Genomic DNA, 27,775 nt, shown 5'->3' with positions numbered 1-27,775 from the left:
GCTATGTCACAATTTGATATCCATGCTTCAGATGAACATATTTAGAAAGTGTTGCTGTTGTTTCAGGTTCCATAGACCTCCTGCTCAGACACTATTTTCTCATTTTGTTCTGCAGGCAAAACGGAACACCACTTGGATAGAGAGAGACAATGTGAACACAGCAGATAAGGTAAAAACTGCATGCTTGCGGAACACCTGTTTGGGAGAGATGTCTTAATTTGTGTTCTCACCTTACTTCACAAGCAGATACTGAGAGATTGGCTGATTATTTCTGTACAAGATTTGAGTTGAGTTAATGTAAGCTGTCTTTCCCATTCTTTCCTTTTGAGGTCATACTGTCTTTGTGCTTTTAACTCTGAATGAACCGAAGTTTGGAAGGGTGGAAATAGGTTATCTAAGCAGGGAAGATAGGATGGCATTGTTAGTCACATAACAACGAATTCACCAATATGATCCAATCCCCAAAATCAAACATGGCAGACTTTTCAGTCTCTTACAGACTGAAGGGCTACAGCTAACATCCAGACTGAAGGGTTACATCGAACATCAGCTTCCTGTTACGAACAATTCATATTTCCATTTTCATGAATGAAGCAGGTGGCAAAACCAGCAACTGGGGGCTGTTCTACAGTTCTGCATCTTGAAATTACAGTATTACAAATATGGTTTTAGCCCTCAAAATTTTTTGATGTGGAGCAAAACTGAGATTTTAGTGAACAATTTATTTATTTTGGGTTTTATTATTTGTACGATCACTTTCATGCACTTAGAAAAAAACAAAAGAGAGAAAGTGGATCTCTAAATTATATCCACTACAGTATTATGGGCTAATGACTTGATAAGGTGTGTATATGTAATATGTTACAGGTGCCACATAAAACTTGTTCCGCATTGTAAGAAATTGATATTTTAGTGTGGAGCACCCACGCTCTGGAATTTCCTGCCTGCTGACATCAGGCAGGTGCCTGCTAAAAATATTTTTCATTTAGGAAAGCCTATCCAGGCAAGTTGAATGTTGAGGTGTGTAAAAACTGGTTTTAGCTGATTGCTGATTTTGACTATTATTATATTGTTTTAAAAAGTTGTTTTTTTACTCTTTTTATTGACAATTTTCATTGTTTTACTCTTTTGTAAACTACCTTGAGTGTTTTTTAAAGAATCAAGTGGCATATAATTTTTGTGAAATGAAGAAATATGGATATACACACACATATATAGATACACATATACAGAGAATGAGAAAAACAACCTGACCTTTGCCTGCCTAGAATGTAGCCTACTGATAAAGGTCAGATTCCTGTCCATTGTCCCACCTACTTCTGCCTCTGGGCGCACCTGCCATCACCATGTGGCCCTCCAGAAGTCTGTTCATGAAAGAAATGTGGTCCTCATGCTGAAAAAAAGGCTTCCCACGCCCCCTGCTACAAGAATTAAGGGGAGAGGCTTCCATTTGAACAGGAAAAAGTGGAACTGGAACATGAAAGAAGCTCGAAGGTGTTTAAAGTGAACTAACCACAAGTGTTTTGGTTTGAGGGAGGGCCGGAAGTGCTGTTTTTAACCTGCTTTGCTTCTTAAGGCGGCCCTACCTCCCTGCTTCCGCTTGGCTTGGCTTTGGGTACATGTATCAGCGGCTGGTCCCCTGCGAGACCCAGAGTGCGCCCCAGCTGATGGTCTGCCTGCAGCCACCAGCCATGCTCCCTTAGGGGACCTTGGGGACCTTGCCATGAGAGATGTGCCGCTCTCGCCAGAGTGGGACAATGAGTGTGGCTAAGGAACCCAGGCTCCCTCGCATCCTTGCCTTCCTCACGCTATGGATCAACGGGAAGCGCCGCCCCGAGCCTTGCAGCCTCCCACTGCCTCCCGCAAGCAACCTCAGCAACCCGGTCAGTACTTTGGCTTGGCCTGGCGGACAGTCTGTTCTAGCTGTGCTTATTTGCTTTTGTAAGCCGTAGGAGTGCGGCAGCTTCATGGATGATGGTTTTTTCTTCTCCTTTGGGTGTACTCTCATCATCTGGCTGGTCCAAATGCCAGCTTGTTGGAAAAAAGCAGGTCTGGGTGTGGTTGATGCCAGGAGTGGGAACTGTACATATGAGTCCTGTGGAATAAAGGAGGGATGCAGGAAGCTGCCTTCTACTGAGTCAGACCACTGGTCCCTCTAGCTCAGTATTGTCCACACTGACTGGCAGTGACTCTACGGCATTTCAGACAGGGATCCCTCCCAACCTTATCCAGAGATGCCGTGGATCGAACCTGGGATTTTTCTCATTGCAAAGCAGATGCCATCTACCGCTACAAATGGAAATTTCGGTTCTCCATTTCGGTTCTCTCGGTTTCTTATTTTTTCCTGTCTTAAATTCAGCACTTTACATTTCTGCAGCAATTTGTTAGTTGCTATTGTTGTTTTTTTAAAAAAGTTTGTTCATCTTCTTTAAAGATTCATCGTCATGTCTGTGCAACTTTCTCCTAACAAACACATATTATATGAAGTTTTGACTAATGTACACATTTTTGCAAGCAATTTCCCCAGATATACAGCATTTGTTAAGACTTTGGTCGTTTGGAGAGCTGCACTGCAAAATTTGGAAAGATGTGGATTTCGAAGGATAGCTGCATTTCAGTTCTCATATTGTTTTGGAAAGTGCAGATTCAATAGATTCGCCTTTGAATACAAACTGAATCAAATATCTCCCCATCTACCCTGAGCTGCGCAAATATAAATAATGAACAAGCTGAGGTGGAGAGCTTGTGGCTCTCCTGATGTCCCTGGACTACAGTTCCCATCATCTGTGGCTATGCTGGCTGCGGCTGTGGGAGTCTATTCTGGGTAGGACTACACTGAATACCTTTACTTTTTTTATACTGTGTACCACCCACAATTTTTCCATTTTGTAAGAGAAACATAGCAAGCTGCTTAAAGTGACTCAGATCTATGTTCCATCTAGCTCAATATTGCCCACACTGACTGGCAGTGGCTTTTCAGGGTTTCAGGACAGGGGACATTCCCAGCTCTACCTGGAGTAGCCAGAGATTGAACCTAAGACCTTCTGTGTGCTCAAGCTTATGGCCCTTCCCCTTAAAATAAAGTTAAGATTCTAGTCCTCATACTTCTGCATAAAGAACTGCATTAAATAGAAACATAGCCCTCTACTGAGTTTGACCATTGATCCATCTAGCTCAGTATAGACTACACTGCCAGAATCTCCCCAGAGTTTCGGACGGGAGTGTTTCCCAGCTGTGCCTTGAGAAGCTGAGGATTTAACCTGGGGTCTTTTAAATGCAATGCATGTGCTCTACGACTGAGCCATGGGCCAAGCAAATCAGTTACCATGTCATGGTTACAGCCCTCTGTAAATGTGACTTCTGAGTTTGCTTGCTCAGTCTTCTTGTTTCTGATACAAAATCTGTCTCTGGTTCGATATTTCCATCTCAAGACGCTGCCAGTTTCAAGCATTGGCATTTCCTCAGTCTCCCCCTGAAGTGAAGAGGAAAGTTGAGGGGGGCGGGCAAGGCTGCCAAGAGGCAGGCAGACTCCTTGGTGTTTTTTTCTTCCCCAGAACTGCTCATGTAGCTAAGCAGATGGCTTTGGGGGTGGGGGTCTGCTTCCTCCATGTGCCAGCCACACTGACTCTGTTTTGCAACAAACAAGCGTGTTTGCTGTAGGGTGGTGGGTAATTCTGGTGGCGCAAACATTCGCACTCGTTGCCACCCGCCAAAAAGCGACGGGAGTAGATGGCAAAATGTACTGCAGTGCTTAATATCGTGGGAGGGGAAGCGGGGGGGTGGGGAGAGTGCATATGTTAATTGTGGGGAAACAGCAAATGTTTGCAAGCCACCAAGCTGCTGACTTGAAAGCTTTCCTGCAGACAAAAGCATGACACTGAGGCAAAAGCCAGAGTCTGGTAGCTTCTTTAGATCAGAGACAGGGGAACTTTGAGCCCCAGGGACCAAATATGGCCTTTCAAGCCTCTATCTGGGCCTCTGGTCTCTCCCCAGACCACAACCCCTACATAGCCATGCCCCTGACAGGCCATGTTGTGCATCCTCCTTGATTGTTTTTGCCTAGCTGGATTGCATCCTTGGACTCGGACAATGCCTCTTCCTTGCCTGATTGGAGGTTTTCACACCTGTACACATGCATCCCTGTTCCCTCTTCCCCTTCCCTTCAATCTGACTTCTCCCAGCAGTTTCTCCAAAGCTGCTGTCTTTTGGCAGCTGCTAGGTTCCAGTGCCCTGGCCAGGTCCCTTCCAACCTGGATACATCCCTAGGTATCTCACAAGATAGCTGTGCATGCAACTGCTGCTGACCCTTCTCTCTCCACCCACACCATCCTCCGTGATCTGCTTAACTGATGCCAAATGTTTGGACAGCTTTACTTGGCCCTAGCAGTAAAGCTGTCCAAACATTGCCCCTCCTGAACTTGTGCCCAGATCTGCTTCCTGGAGCCAAGGCCCTTTGCTCCTGTTCACTGTAAACTGTGGCCATGCTTGGGGTGGGGCAGTGTCCATGTAATGTATGAGTTGACAGATCCAGCAGTGTCTTGACATTGTTTATGGAACGCTGGATTTCTCAAGGCTGTGAGTGACTCAGTCTCGTGTGCTGTCGAATCTCACTTTGCAGCTACCTGCATTTGCGTAAAGGATGTGCAGCTGGTCTCCTCAACTGCAGGAAGTGAGATAAATGCTAAGCACCACAGCCCTCCAGATGTTGTTGGACTCCAACTCCCATCAGCCCTGACAATTGGCCATGCTGACAGGGGCTGATGGGAGTTGGAGTCCAACCGCACTTGGAGGCAGCTAAATAGGAGCTCCTTTCAAAGACCGCCACTCTCTATTGTGTTGCTGTTCACCAAAGGAATGCATGTTGCAGCTGCCAGCACCTTGCCCACCTGAATGTCTTCTACATATTATAAATATAATGTGACCTTGGCATGTCCCTTGATTATAATAGGAAAATCCCTATACAAACACTGTAAGAGTTCATAGCACTTCATACACTTGCACTGCTTGCTCAGTGCTGGCAATTCAGTACAAATGCACAAAGATGGATTTTGTTCACAACCACCAACATCTCGTTGGCTTGAGCTTGCATGATGGGCTCAAGCATATTTTTGTGCTTGGAATCAATGGGGCAGTTAAGTAATTTTAGACTCTGAACTTAATGGTTTTACTGGGAAGGGAGAGCAGGCAGGTGCTTTTAAAGATGGTTAATGTGTATTACTTGATTTAACTTCAACCAGCCCTGCTGTGCATTCTGCTAAATCCAGCAGGTTTCTTGGCCCAAAGTCCTGCCTTGACCAGTGCCTCTGCTTGGAATCAAGCAAGCAGTTAACAGACAGACTGGCCACAGGGGCAAGGATTCTGACCCTTGACTCTCGTGCTATTCAGTGGCAGCAAAACGTAAAGAGATTCTGACACTGGTGAGAGAATTAGGCTGTTTTCTGCAAGCTCAAGAGCATTGTATAATCTCTGATTGTCTTATTGTTCTTTTTAAAGCAAGAGGTCTTCTGATCTGTAGGACCAGCTAACCTTTTCCCCCCCTTTTTTCTTTTTCCTCTTTAATTTTAGAATGAAGGCTCTGTCCAAGAATATACCATCACATACCTTGTGAAAGAGGGGTCTGAGAAGGCCGATCCATCACAGTTTGAGCTTCTTAAAGTCCTGGGACAGGGTTCGTTTGGCAAAGTGAGTTCACCTTTTTGGCGTCTGTTAGCTGAGCTGATGAAGAGGAAAATGTGTGTCTCATACTCTCAAGAGAACTACAACCCAGTGCATGAAAAGGATGTGTGCTCTACAGTATTGTGCAAACTTTTTTTGATAGTCTGGATGAAGTAGTCTAGATGCAGCCTTTTTCCTTTTTGCAGGGAATCTAGAGTGGAGGCAGACACAAGGGCACATTTATGTACACACCCTAGCTTTTTAATTTGTTGGAAGCTCTGGCCAAGGCTTCTACTTTCCAGTTGGTCAGTAGGCACTGCCTACTCATTTGTAGATCTTTTGCCTCTGTGTGGACTAGAAGCTTAGGATTTCTGGCTTCATCTGAGACAAGATCCTGTAAATGCAGAGTCTAGTAGTGGAACAAATATGTCTGGGAGTAACAGGACCCCAGATTAGACCTGCATGTTACATTTGCCAACACAAAAATGACTGTTGTGGTGAGCCCATCATTTAATGCTTTATTATGGCCTTCTCTAACCTGGTACACCCCAGATGCTGTTGGACTCCAACTCCCACCAGGCCCATACAGTGTGACCAATTGTCAAGGGTGGTTAGTGTTGTAAGAGGGCATTGGTTGGGAAAGGCTGCTCTACAAAGTCTTCAGCAGTATGTGCGTTTCCAGAAGTAAGCTGCATTCAGTTCAGTGGACTTATTCCCAGGTAATGTATCTAGTAACCTTCTGGCATTTTTGCTGGCCAGGTTTAATTCAAATCCATCAAACCTCCTTTGGGGAAGGTTCTCAGGCAGGGTGGAAGGAGAAAGAACTTGCCCATGTGACGACCACCTGGTGGAAACCCTTACACATATGGTTCTTAATTGTAAACTGTACGCTGATCTCCGTCAGCAATTTCTAGATCAATTCTGTATTCCCAAATGGAAACCAGAGTTGGAGGTCATACATTTTCTATTACTGGGGAATGATCAGGAGCTTACCAAGTTATTGGCTAAATATCTCTATTTGGTTTTTTGTCATCTATTTTTTTTTTAAATGATATTTATTAAGAATTTTAAGATTACAGAAAAGTCAAAAAGAAAAAAAAAAGAAAAAAGCAAGGAAAAAACAAACCACAATCAAACAATACAAGTCGATAAAAATCAAAAGCAAAAAGCAAAAAACAAAACATAACACATCAAAATCAAAAAACAAAAATAAACCACAAAAGTTTAAAAACAGATCCAATATTCCCAAATCCTTAACTGTCATTACCTTATTTCATCGACCTCCTCACCCCTCCCTTTTTTGTATTCTAGTTATTGATTATCACAGCAAATCCTTCCCATTTTTCATAATATTCTGTCATTAAATTACCTTAATCTATTTTAACCTTATCTTACTATAAAAAACCCTAAAACTTAAAGCTTGAGTCTTATCTATACCAATTTCTCATAACCATGACATATTCTTGCATAGTTCTTTTTAACATTTCTGCTAAAGCCAAATAATTTCGTTCCAACATCTTTTTTAATACTCATTAATTTTAGAGAACATTCCTAAATAGAATTTTTGAAACTTTCTCCAATCTTAATCCAATGTCTCTTCCTCCTGGTCACGGGTTTTGTCAGTCCTTTCTATCCCATCCATCTAGTTCATTAACCTGGTAACCTTATGTCCGAGGCCCTTAAGTCTCTTCCATGTCCCTTCCGCAGATCTTCTTCATATTTATACCTGTACTTTACTTTGTCTTCTGCTCCTTTCACTCGTGGAGACTCCAGCTTGACAGTATTTTTGTCCCTTCTCGACAGATCAGCCCCTTTTCCATAGTCCACACTGAACTCCATGTGGTATTTAAAAACATGTTTCAAGGTCCCTCCAAAATTGAGGACCCCCACAACTCCAAACTCCTCCCGACCCAATGCCAGACTTGAAAAGTCAAAACATCCCTGCATAGGGGGGTCTATCCAGCCCCCCATCTCCAAACCAAACAAGACTCTATCTCTCCAAATCTGGCTTTTTCCAGGTTCATTCGTCAGGTCCAACCACTCATGTTCCTGCTGGGCCACAGTTCCCTCTATCTCTGCCTCTCGGGGTCCAGCCACAGCCTCCTCCTTCATCTGATCTGTCAGAGCACATTCCTGAATTGATTCCTGAGTGGGTTCTATATAGATACCCACTACCTGTCCAAAATTTCTGATCGCAACAGTCATCAAATCCGTCTTCTCATGTAACTGTTCCAATAAAGCACTTGTTTTGCAGAAGGCATGCACCAGAGCCTCTGAGTACATTGTTATACAAGGTCAGAAGTCTATTCCCACGATCTTAATCTGTTGCAGCTGCGACGCTCCCCAGTTCAAGTTTAGTAACAGTTTCACAAGCTCCCTCTAGGGGAAGAACTTCTATTTGTATCCAACTCTTTTCTTTTTTTTTTTAAACAGCAGATCTAACAACAAAGTTTCTTTTTTCAGATATTTTGTCAATATTTGTTCCTTTAAAGTGCGAAAGAGGACAATGGAATCACTATGTTTCTCTTCTTTTAACTGTCTGTCAAAAACATTTGTCTATAGTCAATGAACTTTCCCAAAAACGTCTGTCCTGACACCCCGCTCCCAGGTTCAAGACGGTGGAAAATTACTTTTCTTACACTCTCTTCTGCAGGTTTAAGCAATCCGGGAAAAATCCCCCCTCTTCTCCTGCTTCCATCATTTTAGATGATGAAAGTTGATCCTTTACAAACGATTTTCTAATCTCTAGTTTGCCATGTCTTTGCTTTAATCTATCTACAAGAAACAGAAGGCTGACTTCCTGTTTAGACCTTCCCGCTTCAGTGCCAAATTAAGAGGAATTTCTTAATCCAATTTTCCGTTCTACTCACAGATCGTTGTTTAAAGTCCAATTGTCCAAATTTGATCTGCTCACGGGTAGTTGTTTTTGTAGCCAAATTGTCCCAGGAAAAAGGTAGCACTCTCCGGCAACGGCTGTGCGGCTTCGCTCCACGGAAGAAGCAGTTGACTCTCAGCACCGCGCCACTAACCCCTCTTCGCTCCGGAGCCCATAATTGGGTTCCTTTACGAATTGGGGGGGGCGCAAAAGGTGCCCGCCGAGCCCCATGGTCACAGGCTTCCTCCGCCTGTGATTTTTTAGAGGGTCCCCGCTTCGCCGTAGCGGAACAGACCCGTTTCCCGTGGAGCCAGTCCCTCCGGATCAGAGGGAATCCGCCATTACCGATGGCGCCACCCCGGAAGTCTGCCTCGGTTTTTTGTCATCTAAAGACACTGCAGACGTCTGATCTCCCTGGAGACCTAGATGTGTGACGATAGATGGCTCTGCCTCCTTTCTTTTAGCAAATGTTTTGTGCCACTGGGGAAGTGGTAATTCTGTATTTGTTTTGGATGTTTGTATGTGATGCCAATAAAAGGTTTGATGATGATGATAGTAACCTTCTCTGAGCTAGTGCCTTCCAGATGTAGAACTCCAGCTCCCATTATCCCTTGTCATTGGCCATGCTAGCTGGAGCTGATTGGAGTTGTAGTCCAACACACCTAAAGAGCACCAGGTTGGGAATGGCTGCCAGTGGTGGCAGAAATACTCAACATTTCACACCTCTTCTTTTAAAGTAAAGTAGTAATACCTCTGATCAGGTACACGGCACCTTGCCACTCAGCTGCTACACACACAACCTTAGAAGCAGTGCTTTCTTTCAGGACAGGCAGCTGGGTTCCCAGTCAGGCCTGAGGCCATTTTGTTCTTATAAATGGAGTACTTAACCTTCCATTGCAGCATTCATATAACACAGTCCAAAAGTGTGGAGCAAACACAGAGATCGCATTGCTTCAGGCTGCTCATCCACACCAAAATTCAGTGGCAAGCTGACACATTCTGCACTGGCTGCGGCTTCCATAAAGCACCCAGGCTCTGTTGATCAGCTGATTGTCAGGGCTTGCACATAGCTCCATGCGCATGTGCCAAAGCCCTAACTATCACCTGCATTGCTCTGTGTGCAGAGTTTGCGAGCGCCAACAATCAGCTGTTGTTCAGCGTGGGTAAAAACAGGTCATCTGACATCACTGTGATGTCAAGTGACTGACAGGTTGGGGGCTCTGCCCCACCTGTCAAATGTGTCTCATAGGCGATGGAGGAGGTAAAGACCCAGCCCAGTTCTCCACTCCTGTGTAAAGGCCTTTGAATCTGAGGAAAGGCTTGTCATGCTCAACTTATCCTATCTCTAGGCATAGACAGGTAGAGACAATTTGGGGTTTTGCGGAAAGGGTGCAGCATGGCAAAATGCAGAGGACAGACCTGTTGGGTTCTGTTTTTGTTTGGTTGGTTGTTTTTAAGATGAGAGCAGCCCCATCCAGTGTTGGAATTGGCAGTTGCAGTCAACTTAATTTATTGGCTTGAAAACACTAGGGAACAGTTTCAAGTTGCCTTCTCCCCACCTCCGAACTTCAAGGTGCTCCTTTCACTGAATTTTTACTGAGTGTGACACTCTCTCTCTCTTTCTTTCTGTCCTGGCCTTTCTCTGTGCAGGTTTTCCTCGTAAGAAAAATCACCCCACCGGACAATGGCCACCTTTACGCCATGAAGGTCCTAAAGAAAGCCACCCTGAAAGGTAACAAGCCCCACTTGGTGCTAGGAACCTGAATGAACCAGGACGTTGTGGTGCAGGGGATACATTTCAGGCGCACGTCATCCTTGGCCATCATGATCCTCATGCTCACTTGCAGTCAACTAGCTTTGGGTTGAGACTCAGTCTTCAGAGTTGATGCTGGGTGCTTTTTCCCCAGTTGTGATATGTCTGAATTGAGCTTTCTGTGTTGACAGTGCGTGATCGTGTAAGAACAAAAATGGAAAGAGACATTTTAGTAGAAGTCAACCACCCATTCATCGTGAAACTCCACTATGGTGAGTGCAAAACTTCACCTTTCTTCTGGCATTCTCTGTCTCTTTCCATCTCCCTCCTTCCCCACCCCTTGAAATTCTTCCACTTTCTGGACCAAATCTCTGTTATCCCCACCTATTATACAATTTGTTAGTTGGCGCTGATTCTATCTAATTCCCCTTAACTTGGGACCAGAAGCCCACTTCAATCCCCTGCTTGAAACCTGGTTAAATGGTTCATGTGGGGCACTTTGTTTCTGGGGGAGGGCCAGAGGAACAGCTGCCGTCCCCAACCTAGTGCCCTCTAGATGTTTTGGACTACAACTCCTATCAGCCCCAGTCAACATGGAACTGTCCTTGGGCGTGCCTAAGGCTCCTTTAACCACTTGAGACATTGCTCGGGCTCATAGCTGTCAACCTTACCTTTTTTTGTGGGAAATTCCCTTATTCCAATGCCGTTTCCTGCTGCTTCCCGCTGCTATCCCAGATTGTTAGATATCCCGTAGACTGTCCCCGGGATAGGTGAGGCTGCTGATCCCTTATTTTCGAGGCTGCTGATCCCTTATTTTCAAATCTGAAAGTTGACAGCTATGCTCAGGCTTGGCTGGCTAGGTTCTCCTCCAACTGCTGGCAAGCTCTGGGGATGCTGATTGTTCTGTATCTCACATCTCAGCTTTCCAAACGGAAGGGAAGCTGTACCTCATCCTCGACTTCCTCAGAGGAGGAGACCTCTTCATGCGCCTTTCCAAAGAGGTGAGTACATGCATGCACCATGTGGCTCATGGGCAGTTTGGCTGTATCTGATTAGAAGCTGGGGAATAAAAAAAACTGTGCAATGCAGGTATTGTGCAGCGGTGTGGGGATCCGTTGCTTACCTTCTAGGTTAGAGTGTTGGACTGGGACTGGGGAGATCCTAGCTCTAAGTCCTGCTGAGCCATGAAGTGCAGTGGGTGGCCACTAACTGTCTCTCAGCCTAACCTACCTCAGAGAGTGGCTGTGAGACTAAACTAGGGGTGCCCATGAAAGCTACTTTGAGCTCCTTGGAGCAATGCAAGCATATATAATGGAGATGGGCTGTTTTTTGAAGTAATGAGCAAACATCAGCTCTCTTTAGAACAGCACATACATTCTGCCACATGCTGCAGGGAAGTACGCTGGCATCTGCAGGAGGGGAGACCGTACATGTGCAAAAATACCCATCTCCGCAGATGCTCACACTGTACTTGTGGACAACAAGGGAGGGGGAAATGGCAGCGGTGGGGTGTCTCAGTATGCGGCCCTGTCCCTGCCCCCATGTACAGGAGCATTAATGCCAGAATAGGGCTTTCAATAGGGTAGTGTGCAAGTGGTTATAAGAGTCTCTACTGCTGTCATTGATGTATGTTGCCCATCTATGCAGTGGGGATAATGCTGATCCCAGTAGGTCTGCCAGATCTTCTCTTGGAACTGTAAAATGCTGAAGAAATATAATTGAGCTCATGTACAGTGGTACCTCGGGTTAAGTACTTAATTCATTCCGGAGGTCCGTTCTTAACCTGAAACTGTTCTTAACCTGAAGCACCACTTTAGCTAATGGGGCCTCCTGCTGCTGCCACACCACCAGAGCACAATTTCTGTTCTCATCCTGAAACAAAGTTCTTAACCTGAGGTACTATTTCTGGGTTAGCAGAGTCTGTAACCTGAAGCGTATGTAACCTGAAGCGTATGTAACCCGAGGTACCACTGTATATTCCGCAGCTTGAGAACCTCATCACACAAGCATGCAGACTCTCTTATGCAGCAACCCTCATTTTGCCTTTCATCTTTGAACGAAAAACAACCTGCAAGTTTCTAACCCTCAAGATGGCAAAAGATGAAAAATACATTTTGCTGCCTCAAGGCAGCAATCAGAGATCCAGAATTGTTTGCAGACTGCATTGAGTTGAACTTTTCAGATAGCCTGCTACTTTATTTCTATCTCTAAAAATAGTTTTGCCGTAAGCAAATGCTTGCCATGCCTAGCCAGTCCTGCCAGTCCTATGAAAATATGTGGGCAGTGCTGGTGAAATCTCCCCAAGGCCTTGCAGGGGATGTTGCAGACTCTAAAATGTTAGAGGGTCAGGTGTGGGGCTTAAATGTTGTTCACCTAAGCCATGTCAATGCCTTACGTTTAAAGCAGTCTTATACCACTCTGACAGTCATTACTTCTCTGAATCCTGGGAACTGTAGCTTGTTATTGGTGCTGTGAGGGGTCTCATGACAACTCTCAGCACCCTTAGCAAATTACAGTTCCCAAGATTCTTTGGAGGAAGGAAGCAATGACAGTTTAAAGTGGCATAGAGGTGCTTTAAATGTAGGGGGTGGGCAGGCAGAGATGCAGTGGACTGGCCACATGATCCATGTGGGAGACTTGATCACATAGGAGATCCCTGCAGAAAGCAGGCCTGAAGTCATTACTCATCAGCTGATAGGCAGCAATTTCATGGCTGCTGATCAGCAGTGATCAATTTAGATTCCAAACTCACAAAGTGGAGAGACTATAGAGGGAAGAGTAAGGAGAAGGTACAGCAATTCTGTTTCCAGACGACTTAGGCTGCCTCAAAATATGCAGACTGTCACGTTTTTAAGACCTGTAGGAGGAAGATTGCGAGACTGTGTGTCAGCATTGGGAGGCAATGCAGTAGGGGGAAGGAGAGAGCAGTGGATTTGACAATATTGTTCCAGCTTAATTTGTTCCCTGGTTTCCAACTGTCTTCAGAGTGTATACGACAGTGGGTCCATTTGCCATTTCCTCTGCACTAAAGGGGGGAGGGGCTTGGAATTCCAAAAGCCAGTTTCTGGGAGAGGAAGGATGCTGTAAGTTTTGGCATTTGAAGAAGCAGGCTTTTGGAAGAAGACAAGAAGCCTCGCCCCCCACCCCTTTTTTCTTTGTCAAGCAGAGCAAAAAAGGATTGCAAAACAGTAACACATTATCTCCTGTTACACCATAGCTGCTTGAGCAAAGTGATTGGTTACCTTGGAGTAGGAGGGGGAATGGCTGGCAGGAAGTGTGGGGAAGAAGAGGCCCCGATGGGGTAACAGGAAACTGCTCTGAGAACAAGGAAGCATGTGACACCAGGAGGACAACAACTAGATGATCTTCAAACAAAGATTCCAAATCTGTCCCCCCCCCTCCCCACCCACTGCTGCTTAGCAACTTCTAAATGTGCTTTTAAAATTGATGCATTTACTAGAATTGCTTGTAGAATTGAAGCAATGAAGTATATTTTTAATACGGTGGGAAAGGAATGGGGAAGGATCTTTGACAGAGCAGTATGTGCTCATCACATTCACACTAAGAGTGACTCCTGGGGCTTAAGAAAAAGCTGTGCAGGAATGGAACCCAGATTCTGCTGCAAGAATAAATTATATCTGTCTATCCAGATTCAGAAATGCTGCTTCAAAGAGCTTAATAGCCTCATCCCTCCAAAAAAATAAGTTGGGATAGTTTAGCACAATTACTTCTTTGAAACCTGGCCTGCCCTCTCTTGAGATTTACCGACATCTGTGCATTTTTTTTAGCCATTTCTCTACATGAGTAGTGAGGTCTAGAAACTTGCAATTCTTTTTCTTTTTTTAAAAGAAAAAGAATATTATTATTGATATTTATTAGTCACTTTTTTCAGAAAAAGGAAACTCAAAGCTTTATTGAACATTAAGAACAAGGATAAACAACCTAAAACACACAAGTAATATATGTAAGAAACTGATCTAACACAACCCCACTATTTTTACCTGGCATCTACAGTTAGTGATGGTGCCAGACATGCCTCCCTGGGGAAAGCGTTCCATACATGGGGAGCCACCACTAAGAAGGCCCGTTCTCATGTCACCCCTCCCTCAGGGGGCACAAGGCAAAGGGCCTCAGATGAAGACTGCGGAGCCTAGGTTGCTTCATGTGGAGAGTGGTGGCCCTTGAGGTATTGGGGTCATGAGCCTTGTAAGGCTTTATAAGTTACAGAATTTGACATGGAATATCAATAGTACTTGCTTGCCTAACAGTCTTAACAGACACATGAGGCATACTCAGACCTTTGCTGCTGTGTTAGTTCTGCATTTCCTGACCTCAGCTGACTTCTCTGTTCCTCCCAGGTAATGTTCACAGAGGAAGACGTGAAATTCTACCTTGCAGAGCTGGCACTTGGCCTCGGCCACTTGCACCGTTTGGGAATCGTATACCGGGACCTTAAACCAGAGAAGTATGCCCCTACCCCTTCCGGGCTCTCAGGCAGGCCCTGATCCAGGCCGGTGTTTACATGCACTTCCCCTTTTCCTGAATGTAAAGCTTGGCAGGCACTTCACCAGAAACCCTGCAACTCTGACCTGACTCGCCACCAACTCTGGTCCAGGGGGTGATGGGTGGAATCTGAGAGCTATTCAGAAACTCTAGCGACTGGTGTGGAGACACCTGGAATCCTGCTTTTCCTCTTCAAATGAGACCCCAAATTCTTGGTTTGGGCAGAGATGAAGCCCACCACACCAGGCGTCAGGGGCTGCCAACTGTTCCTAAGCAGACCATCATTCTGCCAAGGGCAGTTTGAGGGTGGGGGTGGGGAGGACAGGATGAAATGTCATGTAATACGTCATTTTTGGCCTTCCCCTCTGTCACAACTTGCCCCAGTGCTCTGTCTTCTGTAGAGCCAAGAAGGCAGCTGGGACTAATTCCAGGGCGAGAGGGCCAAGCTTGTTTCTAGCTTGGCTTGTGAACATAAAATGGTGCTGAGTTGCAGAAGAAATTAAGAGCATTAACCAGCCAGCACCTAGCTAATGGGTCATGTGGGGGATGGAATGCAGTTGAATTCTGTTTTGCAAACTGTTTTGCAATGAGGCTTGTATCCAGTGTTGCACTAAGTAACCATCCGGCCAGTGCAAGTATTACCCCCCCTTCCCCCTGCATCCCCCCTAAATCTGCTCTGGATTCCCCCCCCCCAACACTCCAGAGCCGATTTGGGGAGAGCCCAGGAGGGGTGGGGGGAGTCGCACCGCACAAGCAGAAATCCTTGCACTGACAGGATGGTTATGTAGGCTTGTATCTAATGTAGTGTTTTGTGTTCTGCTGATTTTACTCTATTTGTTTCTTCTTTTGTTCTTTTCCTCACAGTATCCTCCTGGATGATGAAGGCCACATCAAACTCACAGGTACAGCCTGCCCTAAAAAGCTGATTGATTCCTGACTGTGATGATAAACTGCTTCTCTCTGTCTTGTCAAGCAAGCAGCTCATTTATTTTACTTTTTGCTCTCTCTATCTCTCTGTCCCCCAAACCCCACTACTGCCCTGAACTTCTCACCCCTTTTGCAGACTTTGGTCTGAGCAAGGAAGCCATTGACCATGAGAAGAAAGCCTACTCTTTCTGTGGGACAGTGGAGTACATGGCACCAGAAGTGGTGAATCGCCAAGGGCACACCCAGAGCGCTGACTGGTGGTCGTACGGGATTTTAATGGTACAGTGTTTTCTTTCTTTCTTTCTTTCTTCCGCCCAAAAGCTGTCATGGCAGCTAATACTGCCTTCCCCAACCTGGTGCCTTTGAGATGTTTTGGACTGCAACTCCCATTGAGACCCAGCCAGTACGGCCAATGGCCAGGGATGATGGGAGTTGTAGTCCCAACAACATCGGAAGGGACGCAAGCTAGGAAAGGCGGCTCTTAAGTGCTTAGTGAACAAGGCATAGCGGGCCTCTGAAGGTTCTTTTGACATCTGCTTGCTTGCTAAGTTGAAAAAGGCCACATACCACTTGGACAGAATTCTCATGACAGGCATTGCAAGGATGCAGTGGTGGCAGGAAAGTGTTGCTGATTTACTGCTATCGCTACCACTTTATAATTCCCATTGGGACTGGTACAGCAGGAATGTTACAGACATGTGAAGTTAAATAGACCAGTCCCTCCCTAGTCTTTATTGAAACCTTCAGCAACCTACAGATGTTTAGGACTACAACCCCTATCGGTCTCAGCCAGCACATAGTTTTGGTCTGAAACATCTGGAGGGCCCCCAACTTGAGGAAGGTTGCTGTATAGAATGACCCTGGCCTATGTATTAATTTTATGCTGCAGTATTGCCACTGTTTGGGGGTTGTTTTTTGATAATATTATTTTATATTTTATATTAGCTACCTTGAAAGAGCTTTGCCCTTTAAAGTAGCCTTATAAACACGTATATAAATAGTCAGGAGAGGAATGTTCCACATCCAGATTGCCAGCCTTCTTGATGAAAACTTCAGATCCACTAGCCAGATGTATTGGGCCCATGAAAAGGTGTTGTGGATGCCCCCAAGAAGATAGCCTTAGCATCGACTTTGTTGTCCAGTAGGACAATCGTCGTAAGGACCCTCAATACCACACCCAATACCTCTTCCATCAGTTTGGAATGGAGGCTGTAGGGAAGCATTTTGAAACTCAGTGTTTGGCTGTGTGGAAGCTGCTAGTGAGGGTGGGAGTTAGCTGAAGAAGTGCTGCCATCTTGTGGCAATTAAATGTAAAAACTGGCCTTGCTAAGGTTTTTGGTGTTTTTTTTAAAAAAGGGTGAAAACAGCACAGGGGCCTTGTGGAACAGGTTTCTTTGGTCTAAGCCAACGGTTCTCAACCTGTGGGTCCCCAGATGTTGTTGGACTACAACTCCCATCTTCCCTGAGCTCTGGCCTTGCTAGCTAGGGGTGATGGGAGTTGTAGTTCAACAACATCTGGGGACCCACAGGTTGAGAAAGGCTGGTCTAAGCTGTCATGGAGGAGAGGAGGTCACTTTATCAAATGCATCCTTTGTTCATCTTCAGTTGGCAGAGTGAAAGCTGCTGCCATTGTCCAGGAAGGTGAGAGGTGGCTGCCACTACTTACACCTCTTCCTGGCCAGCCAGCACCAGTAGAATCAGCCTCTTTATTGAACACTGAATCCCTCTTCTCAAGGAGGAATTATTTTTGGAACTGAGCATACCGCTTGCAACAACACTGTGAGGTTGGTTGTGCTGAGAGATGGCGACATGCCCAAGGTTACCCAGGGAGGCCCATGACTGAGCAAAGATTTAAACCTACCCCAACACTGGTCCTACTCGGACCCTCCAGTCCAGGGGTAGCCAACATGGGACCTCTCAGCTGTTGCTGGGCTACAACTTCCACCAGCTCCAGCCAGCATGGCCCATGAAAAAGGATGATGGGATATGTAACATTAAGCACCACTGAAGGTTGTCCCCAGGGCCCCCTGGTTCATGAGTGTGATACTTTTGCTTGCTCTCCTTTGCAGTTTGAGATGCTGACGGGGGCCCTGCCATTCCAGGGGAAGGACCGGAAGGAGACAATGACTCTCATTCTCAAGTAAGACCACACAGCTGCAGAGGGTTTGCTTTGTGCTAAAGACCCAGCCAGCAACTCGTTTACGAGGAAGGCCTTCCTTTGCCCAGTACCACCAAATGATTTACTGCATAGTGTCACAGAGGCTGTTCCTTGGTCTTCCCTGGAGGGGATCATGGGGTGGGCCAAAGGGAGTGCAGGGGGTGGTTTGGACCCAGGGTCTGCCGGTTGCCGATCTCTGCTGTATGCGCTTGGAAGCCATGCCATTGGAACATGCCTTTTTCTAGCCCGAGGGCTGCATTTCTTCATGGCCAACCTTTCAGGGTCTGCATGCCAGTGGTAGACAGGGTCAGAGGCATAAGCAGGCAGAATCTCAGGTATGACTTTTAGCTTTCGTACAACAGGCTAAATTCCAGCCATGAAAAGTCTGCAGTTTCTACAGCTCTTTATAGACCTCTCTCCATTCAGGCAAGGAAGAAGTGATGTCACAGTTGAATGGCACATTCCAGACAAGGGGAAAACACTGGATTTGGGGCAAGGCCATGGTGGTGTGTGTGGCTTCTGAAGAGACTTGAGAGCCAAATATAGAGATGTGGGGGGCCGCATTTAGTCCACGGACTGGAGGCTTCCCACCCTTGCATTGGAAGCATAGCTCTGTGTCCCCTCTGCCATTTCAAAAGCCCAGGTTTGTGATGTGGAATTGACAGAGCACACTGTATCCTTTGGCTCTGTGCTGTGAGAGGAAAGACAGCAGAGGGCGGTGGCGTGTTGGGGAGATGGAGATGCTACAGTCTGTTTGCTGCCTTCTCTTTCTCTCTGTGACTCATGGTTGATTGCACAATTCTTTGCCTTTTGTTTAGAGCAAAGCTGGGCATGCCCCAGTTTCTGAGCTCTGAAGCGCAGAGTCTCCTGCGAGCCCTTTTCAAGAGGAACCCAGCCAATAGGTTAGGTAAGATGTCCCGTCTTGCTTTATATCCAACCACATCCCTGACAAAAAAGTCTGCCACAGATCGGTAGTCAGATGCGCATTGAGTTTTTTCAGCGACATGGCACAATGCTGCTGTAACTCACTGACACAAAAAGTTTAAACCCTCCTGTGAAATTAAAACTTTATTAGGGTTCAGAGGGGTTTGTTTGTTTTGCAGATTTATAAGCTGCTTGGCAGCAAGAAGCTATAGAAGTAGTGTACAATAATGAAATGAAACGCAAATGATACAGACTCTAAAAACAATGAAACCGTTTTTTCAGTCGTACAGTTAAAGTTCCATAAAATGAGTGGGTCACACACCAGGGAATGCCTTCTTAAGCAAAAATGTATTCAGTATCTGCCTAAACAGCAAGACGCTAGGCCAATTCCAGAGGGCTGGAACCACAACACTAAAAGCCTGGTTTCTAGTACAAAGTGCACCTCTGGGGCAAGCAGCACTCCCAGCAGTGCCCCATCTGTGGAGCACAGTTGCCAGGCAGGGATATACAGTGTGAAATCATCAAAGGATGCTTCCCCCATTCCTATTTCATGCTTTAGCTCAAAACTGAGAGCTACAGTGCAGGGGTGGCTCACCTGTGACCCTCCAGATAGATAGTGCTGGACTACCAACTCCATTGTCATTGACTATTCTGGCAGGAGCTGGGCTTCAACAACATCTGGACAGCCACAGATTATCCCTTCCTGCTGTGATAATGTTAGCAATACAGTCAGGAGACCCCTATTGAATCAGATCAAATGCCCATGTAGTCAAGCCACCAAGATACTTTTTTTTATTTAGAAATTTATAGACGACCCTTTGCCAGAAAGTCACAGGACAGTTTGCAGCATAATAAACAAAATAGTGTCTTTCTGTTTCAGGTTCTGGTTCAGATGGTGTTGAGGAAATAAAGCGCCACCCTTTCTATTCCACTATTGACTGGAATGTGAGTACCAGTCTTTTCCTCTCAGTTTTTCTCTTCAGTCTTGCAAGTTCTTTAAAATTCACATCTGTAACTGGTAAACAGTACAGCTATGGCTTTTGATTTGCTGTGATAGGTGCTAGTTTGGACATGTTGGCTGTTCCGGAGAAGGGAACCAGAATTCTGGATCCTGAAAGCAACTTCTGTGGCTCCCCAAAATTATGCAGATAGCTGGAGAGCAGCTGTGGGTGGTGGTCTCCTTTCAGTTTAAAAAGCCAACCAATTGCTATCCTAACTCTGGTCTATGCAGTTCTCTGTATACAAAATGGCAGCCAACTTCAGTCCATGTTGTCTCGTGATGCCATTTCCCCCAAACCATGCCCATGTGACATCAGCTGATGGGCAGGGTTCAATCCTGCTGGGTGCTTCTTTGCCAGCACATACCCTGCAGGGAACACACTGGCAAAGACCCATCCCCACAGGTCAACTTCGACAGATGATTTGCTATCATCATGATGTCAGGTAATTGACAAATGGGCAGGATGACCTGCCTGTCACAGTTGACCCGGCAGTGGGGTGGGATAAAGATTAGGCCCACAAAGCCAAAAAGGTTCCCCATCCCTGCTTCACATAAAGATTATGTTTTTGCATGAAGGAGCATTTCATCATGTGATCCCACCTTTCCAAACTGATGTGCTCCAGATTCAGGTTAGCAGCTGGGGGAGAACAAGGCCTCTAATCCGAATTTTGCTTTGCTCCTCCTCCTTTTGGCTTTCTTGGTGCATCTGTGTCTCAGTTTTTGGAATGACCTATTTGGTGAAGTGGATTCAGCTGCCCCTTGTGTCTACCTTTTCACTCTGCAGAAACTCTTTCGCCGAGAAATCAAGCCACCTTTCAAACCTGCCGTTGGCCAACCAGATGATACCTTTTATTTTGACAAAGAGTTTACCTCACGAACGCCAAAAGGTTCGTATTTTGGACTTTTGCACAGTAAGAGAGGTGTCTCATGATGCTGCATTAAGCCTAAACTGGGAATGGGAAATGTGTGGCCCTCCAGATGTTGCTGAACTACAACTCCCATCTTCTCTGTCCACTGGCCATGCTGGCTGGGGCTGTTGGGAGTTGTAGTCCAGCAACATCTGGAGGGCCACACATTTCCCATCCCTGGCCTTTTAAACCCTGATATCTGGACATGTTGGGTTATACCCAACTAAATTCTACTCAAGAGTAGACCCATCAAAATTACCATTTGATACAACTGCTTGTTAATAGGACACAAAAGAAGCCCTGAATTTGATTTTAAGATAATGCATTAATGCCCAAGTTCAGTTTGGGATGTTGTTTGCAGTGAACTTTGCATATTTTCTCCCTTGGAAGCTTGGTGGATGGGTTTTGCTTGATGTTTCATGCCCATCTGCAGGATCAGAAGTTTCCCATTTGCTTTTCCAGTATGAAAATCTTCCTTGTGTGCTAATGAAAGTCTAATAAAATTAGCATCCTGGGATGTACAGAGAGACCTTATCTAAAAGGGAGCATTCTGTCATCTAGCCTCTCTCGTCTGCCTCTCCCCAAATGCTACAGCCCAGCAAAAGTGGAACCATGTGTAATGCCCTTCTCATTTGTTTCTGTTCCAACATGGCGGGTGGAATCAAGGAAAACTTTATTGTCCCTGGATTGCTCTCGTTTGATGGTCCTTACCTTGGGGCCGCCTTGATTGTTCAGAGGGGGCATAAAACAGCCACCTGCCAAAAAGCTGCTGTTTCAATACAGTTTGTTTTCTTCTTTCCTCCCTCCCTCCCCTTTTCCAGACTCCCCTGGGATTCCGCCTAGCGCAGGGGCCCATCAGCTCTTCCGAGGGTTCAGTTTTGTGGCCACTGGGTTGAATGAGGATGAGAAGGCCAAATCCCCACCAGTGCCTTTGCATTCTATGGTACAGGTAAGAAGAGGTGGGGAGGGTCGCAGACAAGCATCGTGAGAGCTGGTGGGGTGGGCCTGCAGCGTGTTGAAGTAGAGCTGGGCTTAATTGAAGCTACCTTCCCAAAATTATAGCCTTGGGTCTCTCCCACCCCCCATTTCCAAAGCAAATAGCATTACAAAATAGCATGCATTTCAAAAGATAAGGTAGACATTTCACAGCCTAGAGGCAGTTTTCGTCAGACACAAATGGTCTCTTCAGAACTGCCTTATACGGAGTCACCATCCATCTAGCTTAGTACTGTCCACACTGACTGGCAGGGGCTCTCCAGGAATTCAGGCAGGCTCTTTTCCCAGCCCTATTGAACCAGGGACTTTCGGAGGAAAGTAGCAGTTTTGGGGAAGGATGTTCAGGGGGGGAATCATTCTGGAGAGCAAAGGTTAAATCTCCCCCCCAAAAAACTTCACCTGGAGGCCCAGTCTGGGTCTTCCGCACACCCACAGCCTACAGCCTCTTTTTGAAGTAAAAAAATTAAAGAGACCGAAGCCCTTTGTGTGCCTCAGTCAGCATAGGAAGCTTGGCCCACTGAAGCAGCCTAAATTCTCCCTCTCCTCTTCTCTTTGTACTCAATCTGACTTCCAGCAACTGCATGGTAAGAACCACCAGTTTAGTGACGGCTACGTGGTGAAGGAGGCCATTGGCGTAGGTTCCTACTCGGTGTGCAAGCGCTGCATTCACAAGGCAACGGGAACAGAATACGCTGTCAAGGTCAGAGCCTCTCTCGTCAACCTGCTCATGAATAGCTGTATCTTTTTAAAAAAAAATCTCATGTCATCGTTGAAGGGGATTTTTATTTGCAGATGCTTTTTTTAGCAGAGAGGAGAAGCCAAGGCTGGCAACCAGCACTTAAATCCTAAGCCTTGTGGCATCAGACTGCAGAGTCCCAGCCTTCTCTTTGCACAGCAAGACCTTGGACCTGAGTTGGTGCAGCCTAGTAGTTAAGTGAACTCAGATTTCAAATCTCAGTACCACCATGGATTTGCCAGGTGGCTTTGGCCATTTGTGCTGCTGCTGCCCTCTCTGTCTCTGTCTTATGTCTTCAGCCTCAGTCTGCAGTATGGGGATAATGCTAGAGGACTGTTGGAACAATTAATGAGCCAATGTGTGCAAAGTGTTTTTGAACACTCATGTGATATAAATGCTAAATTGATGTGGCTTTGCAATAAGTGAGGTACCTTCTTGCAGGTGATTGACAAGAGTAAGCAGGATCCCTCAGAGGAGATTGAGATACTCCTACGGTATGGACAGCACCCAAATATCATCACCCTGAAGGATGTGAGTGTAATAATAGAATAGGGTTGATTGGAAGCTCAGGGCCTTGCTTGCTGGTGGGTTGCATGTGTCTCAGGAACTAAAATTGTAGTTCTTCCATAAAAACATGTAAATTTGTGTCCCTTCTCTCCCTCTGTGCCGTCCAGTTTGGATACACAGCCGACCTTTTGCAAAGCAATAGCCTTGCAAGTTTCATAGTCTCTACATAGCCGTGTGCAAGTGAATTCTGATGTTTCCCTCCAATATAGCTTTGAATCTCCTTTGTTGCAGCACAGAACTTGCCCTTGCAATGGCAATGTGTTTCCAGATGCCTGGGAACAAGCATGAAACGGACACTTACTCTGAGAGACTAATCACTGTGCCCTCATGCAGGCTGTCTTTTTTCCAGCTGTGCTTTGCTGGATCAGATGCAGCAGTTTCTCTAGTTTCATGGACTGGGCATCACAACGCCCAAGCCCGTCACAAAGCCAAATTTTGTCCCTGTGACTAAGTTCTGTGTGCATCGTGGAGCAAATGTGCGCAGGACACACTTTGCCCTGTGCAGTTTCCTACCCTTTAATGGACTCTATGCGAAGCTGGATAACTTGGTCATAAATTCCACTCTGTATGCTTATAAAAGGTTTCAGGAGTGTAGTTAAATAGTAATTTCTTTAAAACGTATCCATCTGATAGGTGTATGATGATGGCAAGCATGTTTACCTGGTGACGGACTTAATGAGAGGAGGGGAGCTGCTGGATCGGATCCTCAAGCAGAAGTGCTTCTCTGAAAGGGAGGCCAGCTCTGTCCTGCACACGATCTGCAAGACTGTGGAATATCTTCACTCGCAAGGCGTAAGTTGGAGATATGGAGAAGCCTGCCAATGCTGCAGAGATCTCTCCTTCTCTCATCCAGTTGCAAAGAAGCAAGTGTGTCAACGGGGGAGAAGCAACATAACCAATTAGGGCCTTAAATCGCCGGGTAGATATTAAGGTATTTGTCTAGTGTCAGAAGGATGAAACTTAAAGTGTGTTTGAACAGAAAAACCAAGGTATAAGTGAATACATAGCTATTGTTTGTAAATTGGAAGGCAGCCATGACCGGAGGGAATAACCTGTGGTTTTCACTGTTGCCTTCACAGGTGGTCCACAGAGACTTGAAACCTAGCAACATCCTCTATGTAGATGAATCTGGCAACCCAGAGTCTATTCGCATTTGTGACTTCGGCTTCGCCAAGCAGCTGAGGGCAGACAATGGGCTCCTCATGACCCCTTGCTATACTGCCAATTTTGTGGCTCCAGAGGTGAGTAGCTCATGAGCCTCACTGCATCTGTTGCTGCCATAGTCTGCAAAATACACTCATTCTACTGTTCTCAAGCATTTCAGCATATAGGTGCAAACAAGCAGATTTCCACTGTGCCTAGCTGGAATGTGTCCTTGTACTGATGGTGCCTCTTGCTAGCTATTGTAGAAATATGACATTTACATTGATTGATGTGAACACTTCCATTCTGACCTACTCACTGTCCCTTCCCTGCTTGGCCTAACTGTTGCTAAACAGGTTCACACACAGTTTGATTGCTCAACACAGACCAGAACTGCCTTTCCAGTAAACAGCCAGTTTCACCAAATCATCTTAGGCCTAGAACAAACTAGATGATATCAAGATGTCTGTGCTGCAGATTATAATATGACAGAATTATATTCAGTAGATTAATAGACCCCTGGTGGTTGTATGCTCTGCTTGGCTGATGCATCAGGCAGGCAGTCAAATTTATTTGCTAAAAACATTGGCCATCACAAAAAATGCAAACAGTGCTGAGGTACAATTTAGCACAAGTCGTCTCCAGCACACTGGACCCCATGTTGTTCAGTGAAATTTTGTCTAATCCATTGGGCTGCTAAAGCAAACACAGAAAGCTAATATGCAGAGTATTAATCTCCACCCATCAGCAAATAATTGGTTATCTCTCTACTATTCCAGGAAAAAAAATCTCCTTGTTCTTTACACAGCAGTTACGGTGGCCAATTGTTGGCTTTGCCATAGCTTCTTTTAAACTTTTGGCAGGCAAAATTGGGTTTCTTAGATCCACCTATGCCGTATGGCAAAAATGTGTTCCGAGACTCAGCTGTGAGACACCCTACACACATGTCCCTAAACATCTTTTGTGTGTTTGACGCAATGTCTTTTTAATTCATGATGCTACAGGCCTAAAACAGATAAAATCCACTCGTGTTCTTCTTTTCACTACTTTCCTCTTAAAGCCAAAGGAACAGGGAAGAGGCTACCAGCTCAAGTTGTCCCCACTTCTTATTGCATTCATTCTCATTCTTATTGGGGAGATAAAGCACTCCTGTGCCACTTGGCTTTCTCCCAAGAATCCTGGGAACTGTAGCTTGTTAATGACGCTGGAAGTGTGGCTTTGTAAGGGGTCTCCTAAGAACTCTCAGCATCCTTAACAAGCGACAGCTACCGGCATTCTAAGTAGTTTAATAGTGCTTTGAATGCGTGGTATGGATGTGACCTGATGTTCTCTCTCATTTTTCTTGGTTCTTATCTCATTTAGGTATTGAAGCGACAAGGTTATGATGAAGCCTGTGATATCTGGAGCTTAGGGATCCTCCTCTACACAATGTTGGCAGGGTAGGTGCCAGCATCCATTGTCCTTGGTTAACAGTAGGTTTTCAGCCCTATTTATTTATTACAGTTTTATCCCACCCTTCCACCAAGGAGCTGAAGGGGGTGGGGACATACCTGGTTGTCCTCTCTCTGCCTTTTACCTTCACAACACCCCTGTGAGGTAGGTTGAGCTAGAAGAGAATGAGTGGCTCATGATCACCCAGTGTACCTAATGGCTGAGCAAGAGATTTGAGTCCTTCCTATTTCTAATCCATCACTCTTAAGCATTACACCATGCTAGCTCCCTGCAAAATTTTAATTGCTTAACTGTATGATTTATTTTTTTTACACCACACACATGCACATGTGCGCACATGCACACACATTTCTATATAATATTTGCACTAGTCCATCATCACAATGTTTTCATTGGCTGCTTACCAAGGTTCTAGGGGCAGGGCAGGGTGAGGTTGCCCTGCGAAAACAGTATGTTAACAGGGGAAGAGAAGCAAGAAGCAAGTGGGGGCAGGCTAATATCAGGGCAGGGAGAAGCAGGCGGGAGACAGCCAGGCACCACGACAGAAGGTGGAGGACCGAGAAGAGTAGACAGCCTGAGTAAGCAGCCATGCTGGGATCCCATCTGTTTAGAGAAGCTCCCTGGCAGAGCAAGGACAGCATCACCCATGGTGGTGGAGGTCAGGAAGGAGGAGAAGGGGAGGCACAGGAAGGAGAAGGAAAAAGGAGGGAGCCATGTCTGTGGTGGTGAATGACACTGGGGTGGCAGCAAAATAAGGCCTGGGCAGAGGCTGAGACGGGTGGAACTGGCATGGGGCTAAATGTGGTATTTGGAGGACTGAGGGGGAATATGGGGGGAGGAGTGAAGGTGTATGTGAGAGAGAATTGTAGGGCTCTAATGATGGGGGGAAGAAAGCTGAGGAGGAGGAATTGGGGAGAGGGCAGGTGGCAGTGCCTGGGGTTGAAGAGGGCATTTCAAGCTATGGGAGCATTTGGAAGAATAAGGGGGAATATGGCAAGGAGGGAAGAAGGAAGGTCCAGGAAGAGGGTTCATAGCCGATATAGGGCTGCTGGAAATGGGCAGGGGGGGTTAAAGGGGGGGGTTCTTGAAGGAGTCTGGGAGAGGCAAATATTAGTCTGTGTTTCTATGTGAGGGAAAGTGGGGAGAGAGATCAATGTGATAACAGAGAAGGCTGGTGAAAGTGGTGGTGGGGAGCAAGGATTACACCGGGTTCCTTGAAAGGGCTGGGGGGAAACAACAGGAGGAGGCATGGGAATGGGGCTGAAGGTGGAAAATGGAGGTAAAATAAGGGAGAGGAGCACCTTCATAATAGTGCTGGGTAAGTGAAAAAGGGGATTTGCAGTTGCATTGGGTGGAAGGAGGAAGGCTGAAAGGGTCACCCTGGGGAAAGTGGCAGGGGAGTCAGTGGCTAAGCATTAAAGATTTAGGTAAAAACAGCATTTCCAAAGCAAGAAGCATATACTCTTCATTTTTACATGATACACACGTGTGTAGCTGACATCATCTTAATAAGAGTCATTCTGTCCTCTATAAGAAGATAAAATGCCTGTTTTAGGGTGGCACTTTCCATCTGCAGTTTTTATGAGCATTTGTATGAATGATTTTTTAAAAAGATGCTACTTAGTTTTAATCAGATGCACATTTTCAGATGATTAAAGAGTTTCTATTCAAATCGATCCATTAAACATTGCAGCCCCAGGTTTCTTATTGGTTCTAGATGGATGCCTATTAACTGTCCTGGATCTCCAGCAAATAACATGGACTACTACACTGAGCACATGCCAGTTGTCAGAGTAGGACCAGCCTACAGAGTAAGACATTAGGTGGAGAGAGGCAGCTGCCTTGGGGAACAGAGGCTGGGTATGGGATGTGGAGTGTGGACAGTAGTGGCACACACCAACCATTCATCCTGGTCCACCTGGCAGCCTGCTGCTTTCAAATGTGGATATTTGGGTTGTTACCTTTGTCACCTGTGTTGCAGTTAGAATCAATTACCAGTCTGGTCAGCTTTTGGGCATGGAACTGGGGTGTGGGGACCCCATCTTTTTTTTCCACTTCCGGCAACAAACTGTCTTTTTGCAGAGTGAGGTGCCCCCCCATCAGGTGTCATGAAATGGCAGCAAACTGTTTAGTTATTTAATTTATTGTTGCATTTTTACCACCCAGGAGGGAGAGGAG

At 45.8% G+C, this 27,775-nt stretch overlaps 1 protein-coding gene across 5 annotated transcripts in view; it reads left to right on the top strand.

The window, feature by feature from the left end:
• The window catches only part of RPS6KA1 (ribosomal protein S6 kinase A1), an 86,444-nt gene that overhangs the window by 52,362 nt on the left and 6,307 nt on the right, over window positions 1-27,775 (top strand). For 4 of the 5 annotated variants that reach the window (XM_081015902.1, XM_081015900.1, XM_081015904.1 and 1 more), the window contains 18 exons: window positions 116-169; window positions 5,566-5,682; window positions 10,181-10,262; window positions 10,475-10,555; window positions 11,205-11,284; window positions 14,642-14,748; window positions 15,651-15,688; window positions 15,850-15,992; window positions 17,783-17,853; window positions 18,690-18,778; window positions 19,676-19,740; window positions 20,580-20,682; window positions 21,525-21,652; window positions 22,274-22,399; window positions 22,877-22,966; window positions 23,636-23,794; window positions 24,082-24,243; window positions 25,508-25,584. In XM_081015902.1, coding sequence (XP_080872028.1) covers window positions 116-169; window positions 5,566-5,682; window positions 10,181-10,262; window positions 10,475-10,555; window positions 11,205-11,284; window positions 14,642-14,748; window positions 15,651-15,688; window positions 15,850-15,992; window positions 17,783-17,853; window positions 18,690-18,778; window positions 19,676-19,740; window positions 20,580-20,682; window positions 21,525-21,652; window positions 22,274-22,399; window positions 22,877-22,966; window positions 23,636-23,794; window positions 24,082-24,243; window positions 25,508-25,584 — 1,772 coding nt within the window. Of the gene's footprint in view, window positions 1-115; window positions 170-1,640; window positions 1,884-5,565; window positions 5,683-10,180; window positions 10,263-10,474; window positions 10,556-11,204; window positions 11,285-14,641; window positions 14,749-15,650; window positions 15,689-15,849; window positions 15,993-17,782; window positions 17,854-18,689; window positions 18,779-19,675; window positions 19,741-20,579; window positions 20,683-21,524; window positions 21,653-22,273; window positions 22,400-22,876; window positions 22,967-23,635; window positions 23,795-24,081; window positions 24,244-25,507; window positions 25,585-27,775 lie in introns of those variants that run through there. The other variant, XM_081015901.1, reaches the window with a different exon arrangement.

This window comes from Podarcis pityusensis (assembly GCF_964106645.2).
Source record: "Podarcis pityusensis genome assembly, chromosome: 8".
Taxonomy (NCBI): Eukaryota; Metazoa; Chordata; class Lepidosauria; order Squamata; family Lacertidae; genus Podarcis; species Podarcis pityusensis.
This window is presented reverse-complemented; position numbering and strand designations above follow the sequence as displayed.